Source organism: Camelus dromedarius, chromosome 3, assembly GCF_036321535.1.
Source record: "Camelus dromedarius isolate mCamDro1 chromosome 3, mCamDro1.pat, whole genome shotgun sequence".
Lineage (NCBI taxonomy): Eukaryota > Metazoa > Chordata > Mammalia > Artiodactyla > Camelidae > Camelus > Camelus dromedarius.
Genome location: NC_087438.1, coordinates 35703060 through 35723739, shown reverse-complemented (window position 1 = coordinate 35723739; position 20680 = coordinate 35703060). Strand labels below are relative to the sequence as shown.

Genomic DNA, 20680 nt, shown 5'->3' with positions numbered 1-20680 from the left:
CATGATTCCCTTGCTTTAAAATGTCTTATTCACTACACTAACTCATTAGGATAAAGTCTCAGCTCCTTAACAGGTTTATAAGACTTTATATGGACAGATTATGGAGTACCTCACCAGCTCTCTCTCTTGCTCATTCTTCATCCCGTATTCAAGGCATCATTTCTGTTTCTCCATTTCCTAAAATGTATTATGATCTCCTGACCACCGTGGTTTAGCACAAGTTGTATCCCATGACCACTTTTTCTCATTTTATCATGCTGTTCCTTTTTCCTCCTTTTTTTCAAACTCATATTTCAGTTCTCAGCATAAATGGCAAATCTCTCTTAGTAGCCTTCCTGACCGCCTGAGTTAGCTACCCTTCACATATAATTTCAAACCATCCTCTACAATATCCTCCTACGAGGCTGCAAACTCTGAAATGAAAAGACTGTCTTGATCATTTTTTAATTCCCAGCATTTAGCACGATGCTGAGTATTGTTTGTTAGGCTCAAAGGGCTTTGCATGATCTCATTTGATAGTTACAAACACTCTATAGTTTGTATTTGTATTCTTATTTTATAGAAAAAGAAGTAGACCCAAAGATATTTAAATAACTTAAAGTCATATTTTAAGTGACCAAGCCAAGAAGAATTGAACTGAAGCAATTCATTCTGGAGCATGAACATTTAGCCACTGTTGCCTCCCTTCTAAGCAAATGAATGATCGAACCTGTTTTATTTTTTGTTATTTTGACGTATTCTATCTTTTGTGTGCTACCTGAAATCTTATAAAATAAAATGCATAGAAATAAGTCCCAGTACAGAAAGTTGGAATATAGACTAGTACTTATCCAGCAGATGTTAAATTCTGACAGTGTCCCATGTTTTCATGCTCTATAGCAAGTTTATAGTGCTCTTCACTAAAAATACATCTGTTGGAAGGGCATTAGAATCTTTTTCTTAGACAGTTGATAGAGAATCTGTCAAATTCCTACTAATCAGATTCCCTCTTTTCTACATAGTGGATAAACCATCTGTCTTCTTGCAGTTTTGTGTCTGTACATTTTTGTATTAGTAGTAGAGCTTTAAGAGTTACTCTGGCTTCTAAGTGAAATTTGGGAGATACCCTAATCTTATCAGCTAAACACTAACAAACCATCTCCTAGGGTAGAGACCTACTATCATAGCTATTCTTATTCATTATTTGCTGATTTTTACTGACTTCAAATTTGGAGGGTGCCTTTATTTTCAGTTCCAAAGATCTGCTTTACTTGAAACATACAGCTTCTCTCTCCCTCCATGTGTACGTATGTAACCATTGGTTACCTTTTAGAAGATTTGAGGGTCTGACTGTTTTAGCCTCTTACTAGACCTTATAAATGATTAATTTTTATTCCCTTTATATTAGGTTCATGAAAGAAGTGTCCAGTCAGACTTCCTATTAATTATCTTGAAAGAAATTTTACAGAAACGCTCTGACCTACATTTGATTCTAATGAGTGCCACTGTAGACAGTGAGAAGTTTTCTACCTATTTCACACACTGCCCTATTCTGAGAATTTCAGGAAGAAGTTACCCTGTTGAGGTAAGTTTTCTTCATAATGCATATGTAAACAGAAACTGCATTTTCACCAGCGAGTGTTCCCAGAAGATAGGCCCGTATAATCTGAGCCTAGAACTATTTCTAGGGTATTGAAAGTCAGGAGAGGGCCTAGAGATGGCCTTTATAAGCTGATAAAGACTACTCTTTTAATTGGTTTTCACATGTAAATATACACCATAATGTCCTTTGTCCTGAAAAATTCGAGGGACAGACAGATCCATTTGTATCAGCCAAGTTCTTTATTTGCAAATAATGCAGAAGAAAAGCTTTTTTCATAATATTCTAAATTAGCATTAGGTAACATTCAAAAGGTAACAATCGCTTGTTCTCTTTAAAATGTATTTACTGAAATGAATTTGAATTCACCATTTATATGCCTTAATCTGTGCAGGTTTTTCATCTTGAAGATATAATAGAAGAAACAGGCTTTGTCCTGGAGAAAGATTCAGAATATTGTCAGAAATTTCTGGAAGAGGAAGAAGAAATAACCATTAATGTTACAAGCAAAGCAGGGGGAATAAAAAAGTATCAGGTAAAAATAAAATATTTTGAAAGACATCTGATAGTGATATCCAGGGCACAGACTGCCATGAGAGTTTTTAAATCATGTGGCTGGCACAGTGCATTCAAATATAATTTGGTAGAAGAGGATAGATATGATTATGAGCAAATTTTAAAGGTCATTTCTTTAATCTTTGTTTCACAACTCTAGTCTTCAGTTTATGATATTTTGTCTTCTTAAACTATTCTTAGCCATATAGATACACGTAAAAAGTCCAGGACTTTATAAATTAAAAGCAGCTTTTATTGTTTTGTAGCAGGGATCAATTATTGAGCAGTAAATTTGTAGTGATCTTCTCTACTTTATCTCAACACCTTAGGTAGTCAGAAATGTGGCAGGTCCAATATCTAGATCCTTGCCTTTGTTTTTTTTTCTAACAGCCTCTGACCTGGCATAAGCCAACTTTAGTCCTATAGTGAAGCTATCCAGGGCAAGCACAATTCTTCATAGAGTTAGTTCAGTTTCAATGACACAGTTTTAGAAATATCACAAGAGCTACCTTATTCTGCCTTTTAGCCAGTGGTATTATATACAGTTATTTTCATTATATCCATGATATTTCATTTATCTGATGGAAGCACAAAGCTATGATTACTTTATCTTTCGATTGAGCATATAAGTGAAGATACCAAAAAGCTGAAATCTTTCCCTAAAACTGCAGAGACAGAAATTAGAAACTAAAGAAAGACTTCAAAAACTTAAAGGTAATATTTCAAAAGAGATGACTGGAACTCAGCAGCCAAAGTAGAATCTAGAAGGAATGAGGCAGGTGTATACTACTTATTAAAGTTATGACCTCTCTTGGCCTGACTGCTTTTCAGTTGCCACAGAAAAATGCATCCATTGTTCTGTTTTTCTTTGTTTCTTTAATTTAGTATTTACATGCCAAGATAAAAAGCTTTTCTTAAGGAGGCTGGATGAAATTAAATTAATAAGAGAGATGAAATTGTGTAATACTTTAATACTGTTAAAAATGTATTCTTTTTATATTTTAACCAAATAATGGTGACAGAAAAATACAGATTTGAATGAATGCAAATATATTTTCCTTTGTCTTATAAAAATTCTTAATATTTTTATTCAGCTCTTTCTGATTGTGTTTTCTTTTAGGAATACATCCCAGTTCAGACTGGAACAAGTGCTGATTTAAATCCATTTTACCAGAAGTACAGTGTCCGCACTCAGCATGCTATTCTCTACATGAATCCTCATAAAATCAACCTGGATCTCATTTTGGAACTTCTGACATACTTAGGTATGTATCTCTTTCCAATGTGTCTCCATTTGTTTTGATAAAACTTTTCTACTAGCTAGAGATGTTTTATTAATTTTATTAATATCTTATATGCTCTTCCTTATTTTGAATATTGTATCTTTTTAAAAATTTCAGACAGAAGTCCCCAGTTCAAAAATGTTGAAGGAGCAGTACTGATCTTTCTACCAGGCCTTGCTCATATTCAGCAGTTGTATGATCTCTTATCCACTGACAGAAGATTTTTTTCAGATCGGTAACTATAAAACTTCATTATATTCCTGGTAGTTTTAAAATAGAAAAATGTTTTGTGTATTATAACTCTTGATCAGGGTTGTCAGAGTCTTTCCACCTTCAGTTAAAATTGTCCATAATGAAGTAAGTTTTCTTTTTTAAATTTCTATCACAGCATTTTATCTACTAAAAATTTTAGATAACTATTTCTGCATTTTTTTTCTTAATATGATTAAGCAGAGGGAATCCTGTGGTTAAGAATAAAGATGGTGACTCCCCTCCCCAACCCACTGGATAGTGCAAAACCCCAACAAAATTGCAGTTTATCATCCATACATATTGAATTGGCTCTTCACTATGTCTGTTTTGATACAGTTTATTACTGCTATTATGGTTATCACTTCAACATCAGAATATATTTTTTAAATTCTTTAAACCCTACATTCTATATGATTCATTCACATTAATTTTTTTCTCTTTGATGAGTATATATGGGGTTTCATTGTCCCGTTCTCAGAACTTTTGTGTGTTTAAAACTTTTCATAATAAAAAATTTAAAAGTTGCTTCTTATTTGCAAATAAATTTTGTTATTCTTTGCAGTGTCTTCTAAAGAGAAACTTGCTAAGAACTATGATTTTAACTTTCAGATATAAAGTGATAGCTCTGCATTCTATTCTTTCAACTCAAGATCAAGCTGCAGCATTCACACTTCCTCCTCAAGGAGTCAGGAAGGTAAAATTCAGTATAGCAAATTTATATGTAATCCAGCTGAAGAATATTTCATGAAAGTGTTATGACTTTTTATCATCAAAGACAATATTGTGTCTTATGATGCGTGGCAGACTCCAGATGCTCTGCAGTTTAACATAATCAAAAATGAACCCAATATTAAAATTCAGTTTATATTAGGTGTTTATATTATGTATTGTTAAAGACTTTCGGGGAGTGGTAGTTTTAAAATACGGCTTGGATGTTGCTTGTGAAAAGAAAAGAAAAATGACTACTTTTCCTTCAAGAAGATATCACAAAGGATGTTGCTTGTCAGGAGCTACTTGAATCCTGAGCGAGTTCTCTGTTTTTCTCTAGGTTACTCATTCCTGATTATTTTTGTAATACACAGAGCATTCGGTTAGGAAACAGTCTCAGTATTTTGTCTCCTCTGTTCAGGATTCTAAATGAAGAAATACTTGGCAAAGAGAGTTTCTCAGATTTTGACACTCTCTTAGAGGAAAAAAACACAATGTAGAAACTGTGAGGAATACAGAGCCCCCAGCAAGAGACTGGACTATAATGTAGGAGGACTGAGTTCTTGCCTCTAAGCCACTGCGATGTCTGTGGCCTTTGGCAACCCACTCAGCCTCACTTTCTCATCTTTAAAAGGAGATGGATTAAACTGATGCGTTTCTAACTGTGCTCTGAAATCTCCAAGGATTCAAAGATTGTGCTCTGATCTATAACATTTGGGCTTCCCTGTAAAATTTTGTCTGAAGAAAAAAAGTTCCACCTCTTTAAAAAATCTGATCACCTAGGTCCCATCTAAGTCTTAATAATCTGGGTTCTATTTCCTAGAATAAGTGAATAAGAAAAGCAGGCATTCAGTATTAAAATACAAAGTTGAGCTAGAGTGATAATATACTGAATTTGACCTAGAATTTCCTAAATGTTTTACCTCCGAGGATTCAACAGAAAAATAAAAACAAAACACAGAAGACTGCACTCTTCAGCCATCACCATTAAGAATTTTATAGCTAGAATTCCTACCTCCTAATTTGCAGGTCAGGTAACTGAAGGCCAAAGAAGTAAAATGACTTGCCCAGGTCACAAAGCTAATATAATAAGTAGCAAAGCCAGGGCAGCAACCCACCAGTTCTTCTTACTGAAGAACTACTACTATTTTTTCCCTAATAACTGTGAAGTGTTCTGCTGGGCAGTCTCCATTCTCTGATCCAATTTCCCATGCTACTGTGTCATTAGGATGACTGACTAGAATTAGCGGAATAGTATTCTTGTTAACAATAAAAATCTGTAACTTTAATTAACAAGTTGAAGTGATAAAACTAATTAGAACAAATTTAAATTACACAGTAATAGCAATTAGATTGTGAATTTTTGTAAATAAAATTGAAATTCACTTTTTAAACTTTAGTGGCTAAAACTAAAGAAGTTTAAATGATGGCACATTGCTGAAAGTAGTTACCTAAATGTTTTGGCTTCTTATTTTCAGATTGTCTTAGCAACAAATATTGCAGAGACGGGTATCACTATTCCAGATGTTGTATTTGTAATTGATACTGGAAGAACAAAAGAAAATAAGTAAGTTTCAATTTCCCAAATCAAAACATTTTTACCTGAAAAGGGTTGGGACTCTTGAATTCTTGGGAGAAATCACAGAATCATAGCGAAAATCCCAAATGTCCTAATTCAGCTCAAAACGAAGTCTCAGAGAAACTATAGAAACTTCAAAATATCTGAGAGTAAATGTCAAAATTCATGCTATAAGTTTTCCCATAAGTAATGTCAGTGTACTGCTACTGTTAGAAAAGTGCTGAGAAAATGTTCAGAACATAAATTTTTATAAATTTGTAAATAGTTTTATAAAAGCATTATTTGTGAAAGTATAGGAAAAGAACATGGGTTTTAGAATCAGAGTTGGATATAAATCTCTGATCTGTAATCTTGAGCAAGTAATGTGACCATCAGTTATAATCATCAGTTTCCTCATATGTAAATGAGGAAAATTAAAATTTCATAGTTGAAAGTGCATAGTACAGCAATTGACACATATAATAGGTAACTTTATCTGAATCTTCAGTGCAAAGATTACTACTCTGTAAATATTTTAATGTTCATACTGCATAAATAAGGGAGACTACCTTAGTGGTTTATTATAATCTATATACGCTATCCTTATTAATATTTAGGTAACTAGCAATACTTGGAAATAAGGATGACTATTCAATACAAAATAAACCCTTGATTTTTTAAAATCATACCTTTAGAGGGAGTGTTTTCAGGGTTGAATTGTATCTTGTGAAAAATGTGTTGAATTATAATGTTCACAGAGGCATTTCTCAAACTCTTTCAAAGAATTCTTATTGCATAATTAATAACCATTACACTGAAATCAAAAAGGTTCCATAGTCAGATTATTTTGGGAAAGGTTAAATTAAACAATTTTTTTCCTTGTGTCAGAGCTTTTAATTTGGTAATACGAGTTTTAGTATGCAGTATTTGCTAAATTATTTAAATATGAAACACAATTTGGAAAATGTTGGTCCACAGAGATAATAGACTTTTTTAATCTACAAATTAATTTTGAGTTAAATATTTCCAGTTTTTTCATATTTTTATTTAAGTCAATTATCTATATATTCTCTCCTAAAACACTTCTCTAGGTACCATGAAAGCAGTCAGATGAGTTCTTTGGTGGAGACATTTGTCAGCAAAGCAAGTGCTCTACAGCGCCAGGGGAGAGCTGGGCGGGTCAGAGATGGCTTCTGTTTCCGAATGTACACAAGAGAAAGGTATGGCGTAGCCCAGACATTAAAAATGCATAAACCAGTACAGTGTGGCATTTCTAGTATTGGGTAGTATTTTATTTTATTTTCAGATTTGAAGGCTTGATGGACTTCAGTATTATGTGTATTTAGTAGTGTTTTATTTTATTTTCAGATTTGAAGGCTTTATGGACTATTCTGTCCCTGAAATCTTACGTGTGCCTTTGGAGGAATTATGTCTTCATATTATGGTAATCTGAAAAGAACTTGGATGAATTTTTTGTTCTTCACCTCTTTGTAGAAAAAAAAAATTGCTCTAGATTTTCAAGTATTTTATTTATGGTTCTTTAATAAATGTCCCCTCCCCCCACCTTTTATAAGTAAACCCACTGTGCTTCAAATCTGCCATAGGCACTCATACTTTATAGATTAAAATACAGTCTCATAACCTATACCAGTTGTCCTCAACTGGGAATGATATTGCTCACCAGGGGACCACTGGGAATGTTAAGAGACATTTTGGTTGTCAGAACCAGGGGGAGAGGGGAGCCATGCTATGGATATATAGTGGGTCGAGGCCAAGGATGCTGCTCAACATTCTACCATGAACAACACAGTCCCCTAAAACAAAGGATTGTCTGGCCCCAAATAACAACAGAGCTGGAATTGAGAACTCCTGACCTAGACCAAGGGCCTCCTAGTCTGAAAGATCTATAATATCCTTCAGTTACTAGATTTTTTTTTTTAGACATCTTTTATTAAAAGCTATGTTGTGTTCTTTTTTTTTAAACATCTTTTATTAAAAGCTATGTCAGTTACTAGATTTTTGATTCCATAAAAATCAGTAATGAAGAAACTAAAAATATGGACTAGAAGATCTCATCCTCATGTTTACACCCTTAACACGCACACATATTTATTGTCTTTGCTTAAAATTTTACTTAAATTTAGTTCTAGTTTGACTATCTCTTTGTTAATTCTTTCTGATCATATACCAATTTATCACTTTTTCAATCTGCAGAAATGCAATCTTGGTTCTCCTGAAGATTTCCTCTCCAAAGCTTTAGATCCTCCTCAACTTCAAGTAATCAGCAATGCAATGAATTTACTCCGAAAAATTGGAGCTTGTGAACTAAATGAGCCTAAACTGACTCCACTGGGCCAACACCTAGCAGCTTTGCCCGTGAATGTCAAGATTGGCAAGATGCTTATTTTTGGTGCCATATTTGGCTGCCTTGATCCAGTGGTAAGACAAACACTGTTGCTTCTTCACTTTAAATATCGTTTTGGCTGGGAAAGTTTTAAGTTTGGCAACAACTTTTAACTTTTAATTTTTTAACTAAATAGAATGTCCTAACATTAATATCAGGAAATCTGAATGCTTAATGAGAATTTTTGAATATTTAACTTTTTATATTTATATACAAGAAAATATATTCATCCGTTTTTTTCATTTTACTTCAATACTCTTATTATCAATTTTACCTAAGTGTATTGTAGGTACAATTTTGTAGGAGGGTTTTGGTTTGTGTAGAGTTTGCTATCAGACATCCCACTTGAAATATTAACTGAATACATAGTGGATGATTCTTAGGGAGTTTTGAACTCCACACACAAGTGGAATCAAAACTTCCTCTTTTTTTTTTTTTTTTTTTTGGTTATCTCCAAGCCAGCAATTACCAGCAATTCTATTTTCTCAATTACCTCAAAATTAACACCTTGTACCTCTGTCTGAATCTCTTGGCTCGTATGCCTGCTATGCCATTCCAACTTTCCAGCATTATCAAGTTGTGACCTTTTCTGGGACTGCAAATCAAGGCTGTTTGAAAACAAAATGGAGAGAGTATGACTTACCTCTAGTATTAGAAATTCTCACCAGAATTATGCTGAGCCCAAGAAATAACCTCTCCCACAATAGTTGATCTGAAATCTGCAATAACAACAAATGGGCCATTATATAGTCCAGATTATTTAAGAAGTATTTAAAGAGTATTGCAGGCAATGGAAATTCAGACTAGGAGTCAGGATATCTGAGCCATCATTCAGCAACTGCTTGTAACTGTGTGACAGACTATAAATCACTTACTCATTTTTAAAAATCTCTGATTGTGGTGATTCAACTTCCCTTTCTCACAAAGATGGTATAAAAGTAAAGTGATATATTTTTCAAATTCCATAAAATGGAACAAAAAGCAATTAAAATGAAAATATGTTAGCTATTATAGAATATGATAAATTGAAAAGAAACATGTAACCTGAAAGTGCAATTGTTTTATGATTTGCTTTCTATTACAGATCAGCTTTCAATATATACCTCTTTAATGATAAATTTCTTGGTTATTTATGGATAGGCAACACTAGCTGCAGTTATGACAGAGAAGTCTCCTTTTACCACACCAATTGGTCGAAAAGATGAAGCAGATCTTGCAAAATCGGCTTTGGCTATGGCAGATTCAGACCATCTGACGATCTACAATGCATATCTGGGGTAAAGAAATAATCTGAATGCTGTCAGTAGGTCAAACCTGAGGGTATTTACCTTTTAAAAAAATTATCTTTGACTTTATTAAAACGACGCATTTAAGATTTTAAATTTACTTTTAGTTACTTAATCTGTCAAGGTATAAATTGTTTTAGGGATTCATATTTTTATAATCCTAAAATTTAGGAATAATGTACTTTGTATTATTATATGTATATTACATTGTATTTGAAGTTAATAATTTTCTGTTATACATAAAAAGAATCTATATTGTAGTTGAAACTCTTATATACAATTGGCTAGTTCCTAAAACAAGCAAAACCGTTCCTCTTTTTAAAGGATTATAAATTAATTAGGGCTTACTTTGGTTAGTACCTCTGAAAAAGAGAGTTTGAGAAGCAAACATACTAAACCTTGGTCATTTTTCTTACATAGATGGAAGAAAGCACGGGAAGAAGGAGGCTATCGTTCTGAAATAGCATATTGCCGGAGGAATTTTCTTAATAGAACATCACTGCTAACCCTAGAGGTAAATCTTAATACAACTATCTTAATTCAGCATCATATGTTTGACCAATAGGATTATTTTGGAAAAAGAAATGCCTGGGATAGTGCTTGACACATAGTAAGGGTTTAATAAATATTTGCTGAATTAATAAATCTGTAATTTTTTGTTGTTGTTTTTCCCAACAGGTAACCTGTATTACACAGTGATTCAAAATAGTATTTAGTAATCATAATATATGCAGGAAAGGATAAAAGATGCAACATGATTTCATAAAAATAACACTAGCTTGAGAATTAGGATAGCTGTCTGTTCAACAGCTCAGCTTGGGAGGAGTTTTTTTTTTTCAGGGGGAGGTTAATTATTCTAAGACTCAGTTCCTCATTTTAAAAAAAGGAATTGAATAGGGATATTCTAGTTTTTCTCAACTCTGAAAATCAGTTGTTACTTTTTATTATTTTCAAACATACATAAAAGTAGACAAAATAGTATAATGAACTCCTATGTCCCTATTCCCCACTTCCATAATTATCAACATCTGGTCAACGTTGTTTTACTTATACTCCCTTTATTCCACTATCTGCCCTCTAGATTATTTTGAAGCAAAATCCAGGAGTCAAATTGTTATATATCTCTGAAGTATAGGATTCTTTTTTTCTTTAACATTACCATATCTTAAAAAAGTAATTCCTGTTGTCATCTCATCCAGTGCCTTGCTAAGTAGAAAGAATGGAACAGCAATAATAAAATGTCTTTCAATAAGTTAAGAAAAAAAATCCTTAATATCATCAACTATACACTGTTTAAATATCCTGGATAATCTCGTAAATGTTTTTTTAACAGCTAGTTCAAATCATGGTCCAAACAAGGTCCATACATTGAATAATGTCTCCTAAGTTTAGTACATCATTTAAAGGGAAATGGTGTTTAGTGCAGACACGCTATAAAACTATTTAGAAAATAAATTTAATGTATCTTTCAATAATCCTGCTATTCTATACTCATATTTTAAAAGGTTAAAAAATTTTTTATTTGCATATAATTTGACCCATTATTTCTTTGTGATTTAAAATAACTGCCGAGGTGACAGCAAGGACTTCTTTAAGTGGAATGAACTTTGTCCTTGAAGCAGAAGGGATAAACTGAAGAATAGCCGCCTCTGGGCCAACTGACCGGGGTTCAAGATATGGAGAGCTAATCAGCACTCTTCTGTCTCTACTCCACTTCCTCCCAGCCTCCAAGTTGCCTCCTAGCCCCTTCTTTCTGTGAACCTTTTCCTAACCTCCTCTGGGCTGCAAGGTTTTCAGTCTCTTCACCAGCCCTGCAGTATTACAGCTACTGTCTGTCTGGTCTTTCCTCCCCTGGAATTAAAATCCCTTAAGTCCCAAACCAGAAACTTAAAGGAATTCCTAAATGTAAATGTCACCTTTTAATCATTTGTATCCTCTTTACTTTTAAAAATGCTCATCCTTCCTATAGTATTTTAGCTGATTGGCACTGCTAGAGGTAGAAAAAGATTCTAGGCAACAAGTTTAGATTGTTGCCATTAATAAGCTTTGTCAGAATTCTTTAGGAAATTAGGGTGAGTGTCCCAGAGACAAGTGAAGATCAGTCCTCTGTAATTCTTCCACAGTGTTCTCTGTGTGACCATACTTACGCAGTAACAATGGCAAAAGGAGAGCTACTATTGCAGTAAATATACTGAGTGAAAATGCATTCAAGCACATTTTTATTGCTCTCATATTTTAGACATTCTTACGTTTTATGTCTGAAGTCTTAGGGTAGCAGAATCAGGTGACTCCATTTAATCCTTGACTTTCCAGTATCTTTTTTTCCTCCCTAATGTAATTTGGGCTACACTTAACTAAATAATAATTTGGCATCCTATCAGTTTTTTTAATTGAAGTATGGTTGATTTATAACATTATATTCGTTTTAAGTTATATAGCATAGTGATTCAGTATTTTTATAGATTACACTCTATTAAAAGTCATTACAAAATAATGGCAATAATTGCCTGTGCTGTAGAATATATCCCAGTTGCTTATCTGTTTTATGCATACTAGTGTGTATCTTTTAATCCCATACCCCTATCTTGCCCCTCCTCCTTTCCCCACTGGTAACCACTAGTTTTCTATATCTGTGAGTCAGATTCTCTTTTGCTATATACATTTGTTTATATTTTAGATTCCACAAATAAGTGATATCTTACAGTATTTGTCTTCTCTGACTTATTTACTAGCATAATACTTTCTAGGTCCATCCTCATTGCTGCAAATGGCAGAATTTTTTTTTCATTTTTATTAAAGTTTTACTATAATAGGTATTTATGGAACTTGAGAAATAGTAATATATTAAGACATTTCTTCACAAGTGTTGGCTGGTGCTAAACTTGCAAATAAACTGATATATTAATAAAATGCATAATCTAAAAAGTTTGCTAAACTTTAACAAAGTATTATTTATACAAAGAATAATGCACAGAGATATATGCTTTATGCTGCTTGCTTTACTTAGTAATATGACGAACTAGGAAAATATTTAATGAATACTAGTATTTATAATAAGGCTAGAAATGAAAATGTTTAGCATGCTGCCACATTTCCACAAAGGCTTTTTTTAATTGAGGTATAGTTGATTTACAATACTTAGAAGTTTTAGGTGTGCCACATAGTGATTCAAAAGTTTTAAAAGTTATACTCCACTTATAGTTATTCTAAAATATTAGCTATGTTCCATGCGCTGACAATATATTCTTGTAGCTTACTTGTTTTATTCATAGTAGTTTGTATCTCTTACCCTACCCCTTTCTTGCCTCTCCTTCCTTCCATCTCCCTCCTGGTAACCACTAGTTTGTCCTCTATGTCTCTGAATCTGTTTCTTTTTTGTGTCATATTCTCTAGTTTTATGTTTAGATTCCACATATAAGTGATAACATACAGCGTTTGTCTTCCTCTGACTTATTTCAATAAGCATTAATACCCTCCAGGTCCATTCATGTTATAGCAAATGGCAAAATGTCATTCTTTTTATGGTGGAGTAATAGTCCATTACATACGTACACCACATCTTCTTTAGCCATTTGTCTGTTGATGGACCTTTGGGTTGCTTCCATATCTTGGCTATTGTATATAGTGCTGCTATGAACACTGAGGTGCATTTATCTTTTCAAATTAGTGTTTTCATTTTTTTCCAGATATTATACCTAGCGTGGAATTGCTGGATCATGTAGTAATTCTATTTTAGCTTTCTGGCATCCTATCAATTTTGATAGGAAATAGTAATATAAGGTTGTTTGGCAACTTCTCTGTTTCAATCAGTTATGATCTTGTCTCTTTTTAACAAACCAATCTAGGATGTAAAGCAGGAGTTAATAAAGTTGGTTAAGGCAGCAGGATTTTCATCATCCACAACTTCTAATGGCTCAGAAGGAAACAGAGCCTTACAGACCCTTTCCTTCCAAGAAGTTGCTCTTCTTAAAGCTGTACTGACCGCCGGACTGTATGACAATGTGGGGAAGATACTCTATACAAAATCAGTTGATGTTACAGAAAAATTGGCTTGCGTTGTGGAGACAGCCCAAGGCAAAGCACAAGTACATCCATCCTCAGTAAATCGAGATTTGCAAACTTATGGATGGCTTTTATACCAGGAGAAGGTAAAGTGCCCATTCTTAAATTCCAGTATTCAAGGCATTATTCTGGAAGTCATAACAAGTTAGGATTCCCAACAAATATTACATTTGGTTCTTAAATTTTTTGAGCTATTCATTTTTGTTCCTGTTTGAAATCAAGCTGTATATAGTTTCTCAAAAAAACATATAATGTGCCTTTTTTCCACATTTCCAAATAAGGGAGATATGGGATGGGATAGAACTACATATGATGTGGCAACAGTTTGAGTCACAGTGCAACCTAAGATAATTTTAATAGCAAATATTTGTAGATTACAATTAAAACAGTCAACCTTTTGAACCATAGCTCATTAAATTAACAAAGACCAATAATTTCAAGGACTGGCTTGAATAATTCCCAGCATATCATCAAACTTAAATGTAAAACGTGACAGATTCCTGACTAATGGCCATAGCTGAACATTGGTCTAGAAACCAGACACTCTGAAACTTAATCATTTTTACACTAATTATTTAACAGCATTAGCATTATAAATTTACTTCTTCATAGTTCTATTTATGTTGAAGGTATATAATTCAGCCTTACAGTTAATGTTTAAAATCCTTTTAATAGTATAAATGCCCAGATGGTGATTGTGATTATAAAATTGACAAATTACACACATATGATAATGTAGACATGTAGCTTTACAAAGCATGATTTAAAATATATAGTGGCAGATTACAGAAAAATGCTTATGTAAAATAGACTAAATGAATTTCTTACATTTTTAGTCTGTGAAATGTTTTTTGTTTTTTTTTTTTTCTCTCTCTCTATTTTTCATGCAGATAAGGTATGCCCGAGTTTATCTGAGGGAAACTACCCTAATAACCCCTTTTCCAGTTTTACTTTTTGGTGGTGAGATAGAAGTTCAGCACCGGGAACGTCTTCTCTCTGTTGATGGCTGGATCTATTTTCAGGTACATGCTACAACTGATTTTACTGATTACATTACAATTTCTACTTCTAGTATCATTGAGGTAGATTTTTTAAAAATTTTATTGGAGTTTGCATAATTTCTTCCTATAATTTGACTTAAAATAGAAGACTTCCTTATTGTATCTTATCTATATGGTTTTAAATCTGTTAAATTTGAAAATCAAATTATATTGCTATTACAGATTGCATTTATTGCCAGTAACAATTACAACTTGCTATGTGTTGTGTACAATAGTTAGCTTTACATGGATTATCCCAAATTTAATACCCTAACAATCTTGTTAGATAATTTCTATAGTTTCCTTTCTACAGACAAGGCATTTAAGCTCAAGTGAGAAGTTAAGTAATTTACCATTATTAATGGTAGAGCAAGATTTAAACCTAGAACTGTCTGATCCTCAGACTTATAATCCTTCCACTTACAATCCTTGTGCTGTAAAAAGATACAGACTCGTAGCTTTTCATGCATATTGTCAAATTCTTCTCTGGAAAAATCAGAACAACCAGCAATACTGGCAGTAAGTTTATTTCTCTGTAGCTCATCAACATTGACCAGTTTAAACTGAGTAAATCTAATACATTCTGCTGTGAAATACCATGATAACTGATTGTCTAAGACTGGAGATAAAAATTTTAAAGGCAACTTAAAAAATATATGCAATTCTTACAAAGAGGCTGAGGTGGTGGAAGTGTTCTGTAACGGGATTGTGGTGATAGTTGCAATTTTCATCTCAGAAACTATAGTCTTCACTCCCACAGAGCTGATGTTAAGAAAACAATAATTGAAATAATGGTTGCTTTATTTTGGAAAGAGATACCAAATATATGGGTACTTAATAAGGAAATTGAGGTTTGTGTATCTTAGCTGCAGTAAGTAATCTGCTTAAATTTTTCCCATAACATTTTGTATTATATTAAAGTCTAGATGTGCACATCGTAAGGTATACATGCTTACCTTGATTTTATTTAGACACATTCACACTCCTGGGATTAACTTTGTCAAATTTGTCATCTCCTCTCAATAGGCACCTGTAAAGATAGCTGTCATTTTCAAACAGCTAAGAGTTCTCATTGATTCTGTTTTAAGAAAAAAGCTTGAAAATCCTAAGATGTCCCTTGAAAGTAAGTATTTGATTATAATGTAGGTAGAAAACAGTATACTTTTAAACATTGGCATACACTATAGCTCACTGAAGTCTTAAATTCTGTATGATTAAAAATTATTTTAATAAAATTTATTTTATACTGAATTCCATTAGATTGATAAATTTTCATTATTCACAACCTACTTATCCTCTTAAGATTCTTTTAGTTTATTCCTTCCTCTTCTAAGTTTCACTTCTAAACTTCTGGCCATTTCACAGAAAAAGAATGATAAAACTGAGCATTTGTAAATTTTGCTACTTACTGACATACTAGTAAACTAGTGATACAGTTATAAAAAATTAAAAAGAGGGATTTTCTGTGAGCTTCCCAGCATGTTTTCTCTCCCATTCTCAAAAATGCAGACCCATTAGTCTATATAAAATAAGTACATTGTCCTTCAACAGAAGTCTGCAATAGACACCTGAGTTTCCACTTAGTCTTGTACAGTGTTTCCCAGACTTGCCAAATCATAAGAATTTTCCTGGCAGTTGTGAAAAATACAAAGTCCTAAGACCTACCCCAGGTGTACTGAATCTCCTCTATGGGAGAGGCATATGGCTGTATTATTTTTTAATCTCCTTTAATCTGTAACACTTCCCCTCTACTACCCTCCCCATTTTTAAATATAATTATTTTTAATAAACTGGGTTATTTTTCTGGTAGAATTTCCCCCCTTTAGGATTTGGTTGGTTGCGTCTTCATGCTTTGATTTAATGTATTTTTCCATTCTTTGTTTCCTGCAAACCTGGTAGTTATATCTAAAGACTTGATTAGAATCAGGTTTTTAGGAAAAAAATATTTTTTGGTTAGTACTATATTTTTCCCATTGTATCACACCAGTTTGCTTTTCCTGCTTTTAACAATGTTAAGAATTGATCAGTGTGATTATATTTAACGAGTACCCCAGTTAATTCTCATAGGCAAGTTGGAGAGCTACTGGTCTAGTGCTACTACCCTGAAGCCTCACACTCAGTGTTTATCTGTGTAACTGAAAGTGAATGAATAAACATTAAATTGTATTAATTTTCCTATACTGCTGGAAACTTAGATTAGGTCTTGGCATATTAAGAGATGTAGGCTTGGAGGAAGGGAGTAGCTCAGTGGTATAGTGCATGCTTAGCATGCATGAGGTCCTGGGTTTAATCCCTAGTACCACCATTAAAAAAGAGAGAGATGTGGGCTCTTTTCTTAGGGAACTTAGTGCACTACAACTCAGCCTTAGAAAGAATTACATTATATATAGAGGACAGGTTGAATCTCAACTTCCAAACTAAGAAAAGTGAATTTTAAAATGATGTCAGTTTCTCTTTGCCATAAAAGAGAAAGCAGAACTTGCCCTTAGGTGAACTATATACTTTTGATTCAGGATGGAGGATGGAGTACATTAGTGTCCTCCCTTTTTGGACTTTATAGTAAGAAAAGAAATGACTGAAGTTGCTCTTGTGCTTTCTTCTACTCTTCCTCAGACTAAAAATCATGGTTCTTTTTAGACCAGCCAGCAGGTGACCTCTCCATGCACCGCCCCCTTCCTTTTTTAAATGCCACTGTAGCCTCCAGGAACCTGAGTGTCAGGCCATGGGCCCATTTATCAGAATTCCCCATTGCAATCATTGAAATACAGAGCACAGAGCATTCTCTTATTGAAGTGTCTAGTATAAATACAGAATTTCAATCTTGGAGCCCTGATAATTATAGCACCCAGAGAGTGGTTATGAAGTTCTTAGAAAGTCGCAGTATCAGAGCAACTGATACTGCTAGCAGAAGTAGAAGCAGCTGTTAACAAAACTTCTTTAGCAAATAATGTAGCCTCTGTTGCTGTTTGTCAAATTAACTGGTATTTGATTCCTTTGTTGTGTAGAGGTTTGTCACTTTGCCACTGACACCTCTCTAAGAGCATTTCCCTGTTAAAAATTTTTAGTTTCCTTTGGATTAAACATGGAGAAACTGATAACAGTTCCTTATTCCTTGCCCATATTGTTGGAATCCTGACAAATTCTGAAGTACATGGAAGAATCAAAAAGCCTTTAGTATATCTGAGCCAGGTGAAAAAGTTAGGAAACTTCCTGTCTTAAAAGAATTTTTATAAAGGACTAACAGTTATATCACATGATCTCTTCAGGCCTTTGCCTGCTTTTTGTCAAAGTAGGTGTGGTATAGCTATACTGATAATTAAAATAGTATTTGTAGGACAACAAATTATATTATGGAGGCATCTCTAGTTTTATAGTGAATATTGCTGATGTTAATTCTGTATTCTAATTTTAAAGAATCATTTAATGAAGTATACCTGTTATTTACATGTGTATACGTTGGAAAATTAGTCAACAATGAATTTATGCATGGGTTTTTTTTCTTCTTCTTCTATCCAGATGATAAGATTCTACAGATCATTACAGAATTGATAAAGACAGAGAATAATAATTAAAACTGAAATTTCATGGTCAACTGCTTTAAAAATTAAGAGGAAGACAGGTGTCATGAAATTATGTGAAAATGGACTATCCCATTAAGTATTTCAGTACTTAAAATGTTGGCACTAGGCATAAATTAAAGGTGGTGGAAAAAAGCACACACTTTAAACGTGTAATTTTCTAATTTCTTTTTAATGATGGTCTTCTCAATGTATTTGCCACTACATTTACAATAAATTCTTTGGTATCATCCATGTAGTATACATCATTATGTGCCTTACGGGCAAAGCCTGTGTCTGTAAGTGTTGTGATTCCCTGTGTACCCACCTCATCCTCTCTCAGTCCCTTATGTCTGGAGAGTTTAGACCTTCTTGACCCAGTGGAGAAAATGACCTCCAAAACCAGTTGTAATTAAATTTCTAGGAAAAGGAACAACTTCAGGAGTCAGTTATTTAATATTTGATACCCAAAGTCAAAATCTAAATAAGGTAGCACACTATTAATAGATGCCACCTATTTCAGGAACATGCACTCAGCACACAGAAATAGTCCTGGAGGATAGGCAGGAACAGCTAATGCTGCTGTCAACCCTGGAATGGAAAGCTTGCCCATTTTCCTCAGTCATAAACTTTGATGTCACTGCTTTTGAACCCTTTTTGTACCCATAATTGAATTGGTAAGGTTGGTAACCTTGAGACGGTAAAGCATGCTTAGATGTTTTTCAGTGGTTTCATTTGTTTCCCTTACTGAGGATCTTTGAAACTCCATTCTGATTATGTAGAGAAATTTTCCTTCATTTCCTATCAGGATTGTTGAGGAAATTCAAATACAGTTTTGTGTAGACCAAATGGCAGGAATTGTATCTGAAGGATAAAAAATGAGAATTGAGTAGGAATGTAGTCCAATTGCTTGACTCTCATAGTAGGTACTCAGTGAATGTAGTTGACCTTGAACAACACAGGGCTTAGGGGTGTCGATCTTCCACGCAGTTAAAAATATGTGTATAAATTTTGATACCCCCAGAACTGAACTGCTAATAGCCTACTGTTGGCCAGAAGCCTTACTGATAACATAAACAGCTGATTAACACATATTTTGTATGTTTTATATATTCCTAACATATATTTTATACATTCATGACACTTTTTTTTTTTTTTGCCATTGCCAGGCTACATGGTTCATCTGAGTTTTAAGTTGTTGCAAATCTTCAAAAAATTTTCCAACATATTTAAGGAAAAAACTTCTGTGTAAGTGGACCCATAAAGTTCAAGCTTGTGTTGCCCAAGGGTTAACTTTATTTGTCGATGAATCAATAAAAGAAGCTGTAACTTTCACTTTATGTGCAGGTGAAAAGTGAAAATAATATTTAGTAGCAATCTCTAATTTTAGGTTTCTACTTGCAGTGTGATCAGGGAATTGACAGCAAGGAATCAAATGTGACTGCATTTTGGAATCTCTACCTAGTGCCATTAATAGAAATGGAAATGTTAAGTGAAAGAGCTAGTTTGGGTGCTGGAGGCAGTTCAGCTTGTGACAAACAATGACTGAGAAGTTGCGGAGTTCTGCTGTGTGTGCAAGCCAGGGCCCAAATTTTTTTTGTGTACTGATTCATTTAATTTTCACAGTAACCCTATGGGTAGCTAATGCATTATCCCCATTTTACAGATGAGGAAATTTAGGCACAAGAAAGTGAAATAACTGGTCCAAGACACACTGATAGTAAGTGGCAGGAGCTTATGGCTCTGGAACCATTTAAATTTCTGAAATATAACCATTCCTCTAAAACTGAAACAGTGGCTCACATCAGGATTAGGGTCATAGGGTTAGAGTCTTTCACACAGAGGTGATACTTAAAGATGTGGGAGCAAAGACAATCACCAAAGGAGAGAGCAGATAGAAGGTAGGTGAGGTTAAATCTTGCAGAATTCCATATTTCAAAGTCCATTCACTCCTTTCCATCTCCTCAGCCATCACTTAGACCCACATCATCACCTTTCACCTACATCACTGTAGAATCAAACTAGGCTCTCCCCTTCTTACCCCTCTCTAACCCATTCTCTCTACGGTTGTAAAAATGAGCTTTTAAAGAGGTATCTGTCACTTGGCTAATTAAACCCTTTACTGGCTTCCCACTGCCCTTAAAGTATTAAGTTCAAAACATGACCTACAAAGTTCTTAAGTGATCTGGACCTTGCTACCCTTCAATCTCTTCACCACTCCCCCTTCTCGTAGTTCTCCAGCCATACCAGGCTCTTTGAATCCTAGAAGATGCCACAGAGCTTTGTAATCATTTGCACATGCTGTTCTCTGCTGTTCTGGTTCTTTATCAGACTATCCTGCTTCTTTGCTAATGCCACAGACAATCCTACTGACTTCCTCACTCACCACCCTTCTG

The 20680-nt window shown here is 33.9% G+C and overlaps 1 protein-coding gene across 1 annotated transcript in view; it reads left to right on the top strand.

The window, feature by feature from the left end:
* DHX29 (DExH-box helicase 29) overlaps positions 1-18537 on the top strand; it is a 43560-nt gene extending 25023 nt beyond the window's left edge. The window contains exons 13-27 of the mRNA XM_010977762.3: positions 1388-1564; positions 1974-2114; positions 3255-3399; positions 3535-3652; positions 4279-4363; positions 5856-5944; positions 7027-7155; positions 7304-7379; positions 8150-8374; positions 9480-9616; positions 10046-10139; positions 13471-13773; positions 14578-14709; positions 15754-15850; positions 18244-18537. Coding sequence (XP_010976064.1) covers positions 1388-1564; positions 1974-2114; positions 3255-3399; positions 3535-3652; positions 4279-4363; positions 5856-5944; positions 7027-7155; positions 7304-7379; positions 8150-8374; positions 9480-9616; positions 10046-10139; positions 13471-13773; positions 14578-14709; positions 15754-15850; positions 18244-18299 — 2004 coding nt within the window. The 3' untranslated portion in view covers positions 18300-18537. The remainder of the gene's footprint in view (positions 1-1387; positions 1565-1973; positions 2115-3254; positions 3400-3534; positions 3653-4278; positions 4364-5855; positions 5945-7026; positions 7156-7303; positions 7380-8149; positions 8375-9479; positions 9617-10045; positions 10140-13470; positions 13774-14577; positions 14710-15753; positions 15851-18243) is intronic.
* Positions 18538-20680: the final 2143 nt, after the last annotated feature.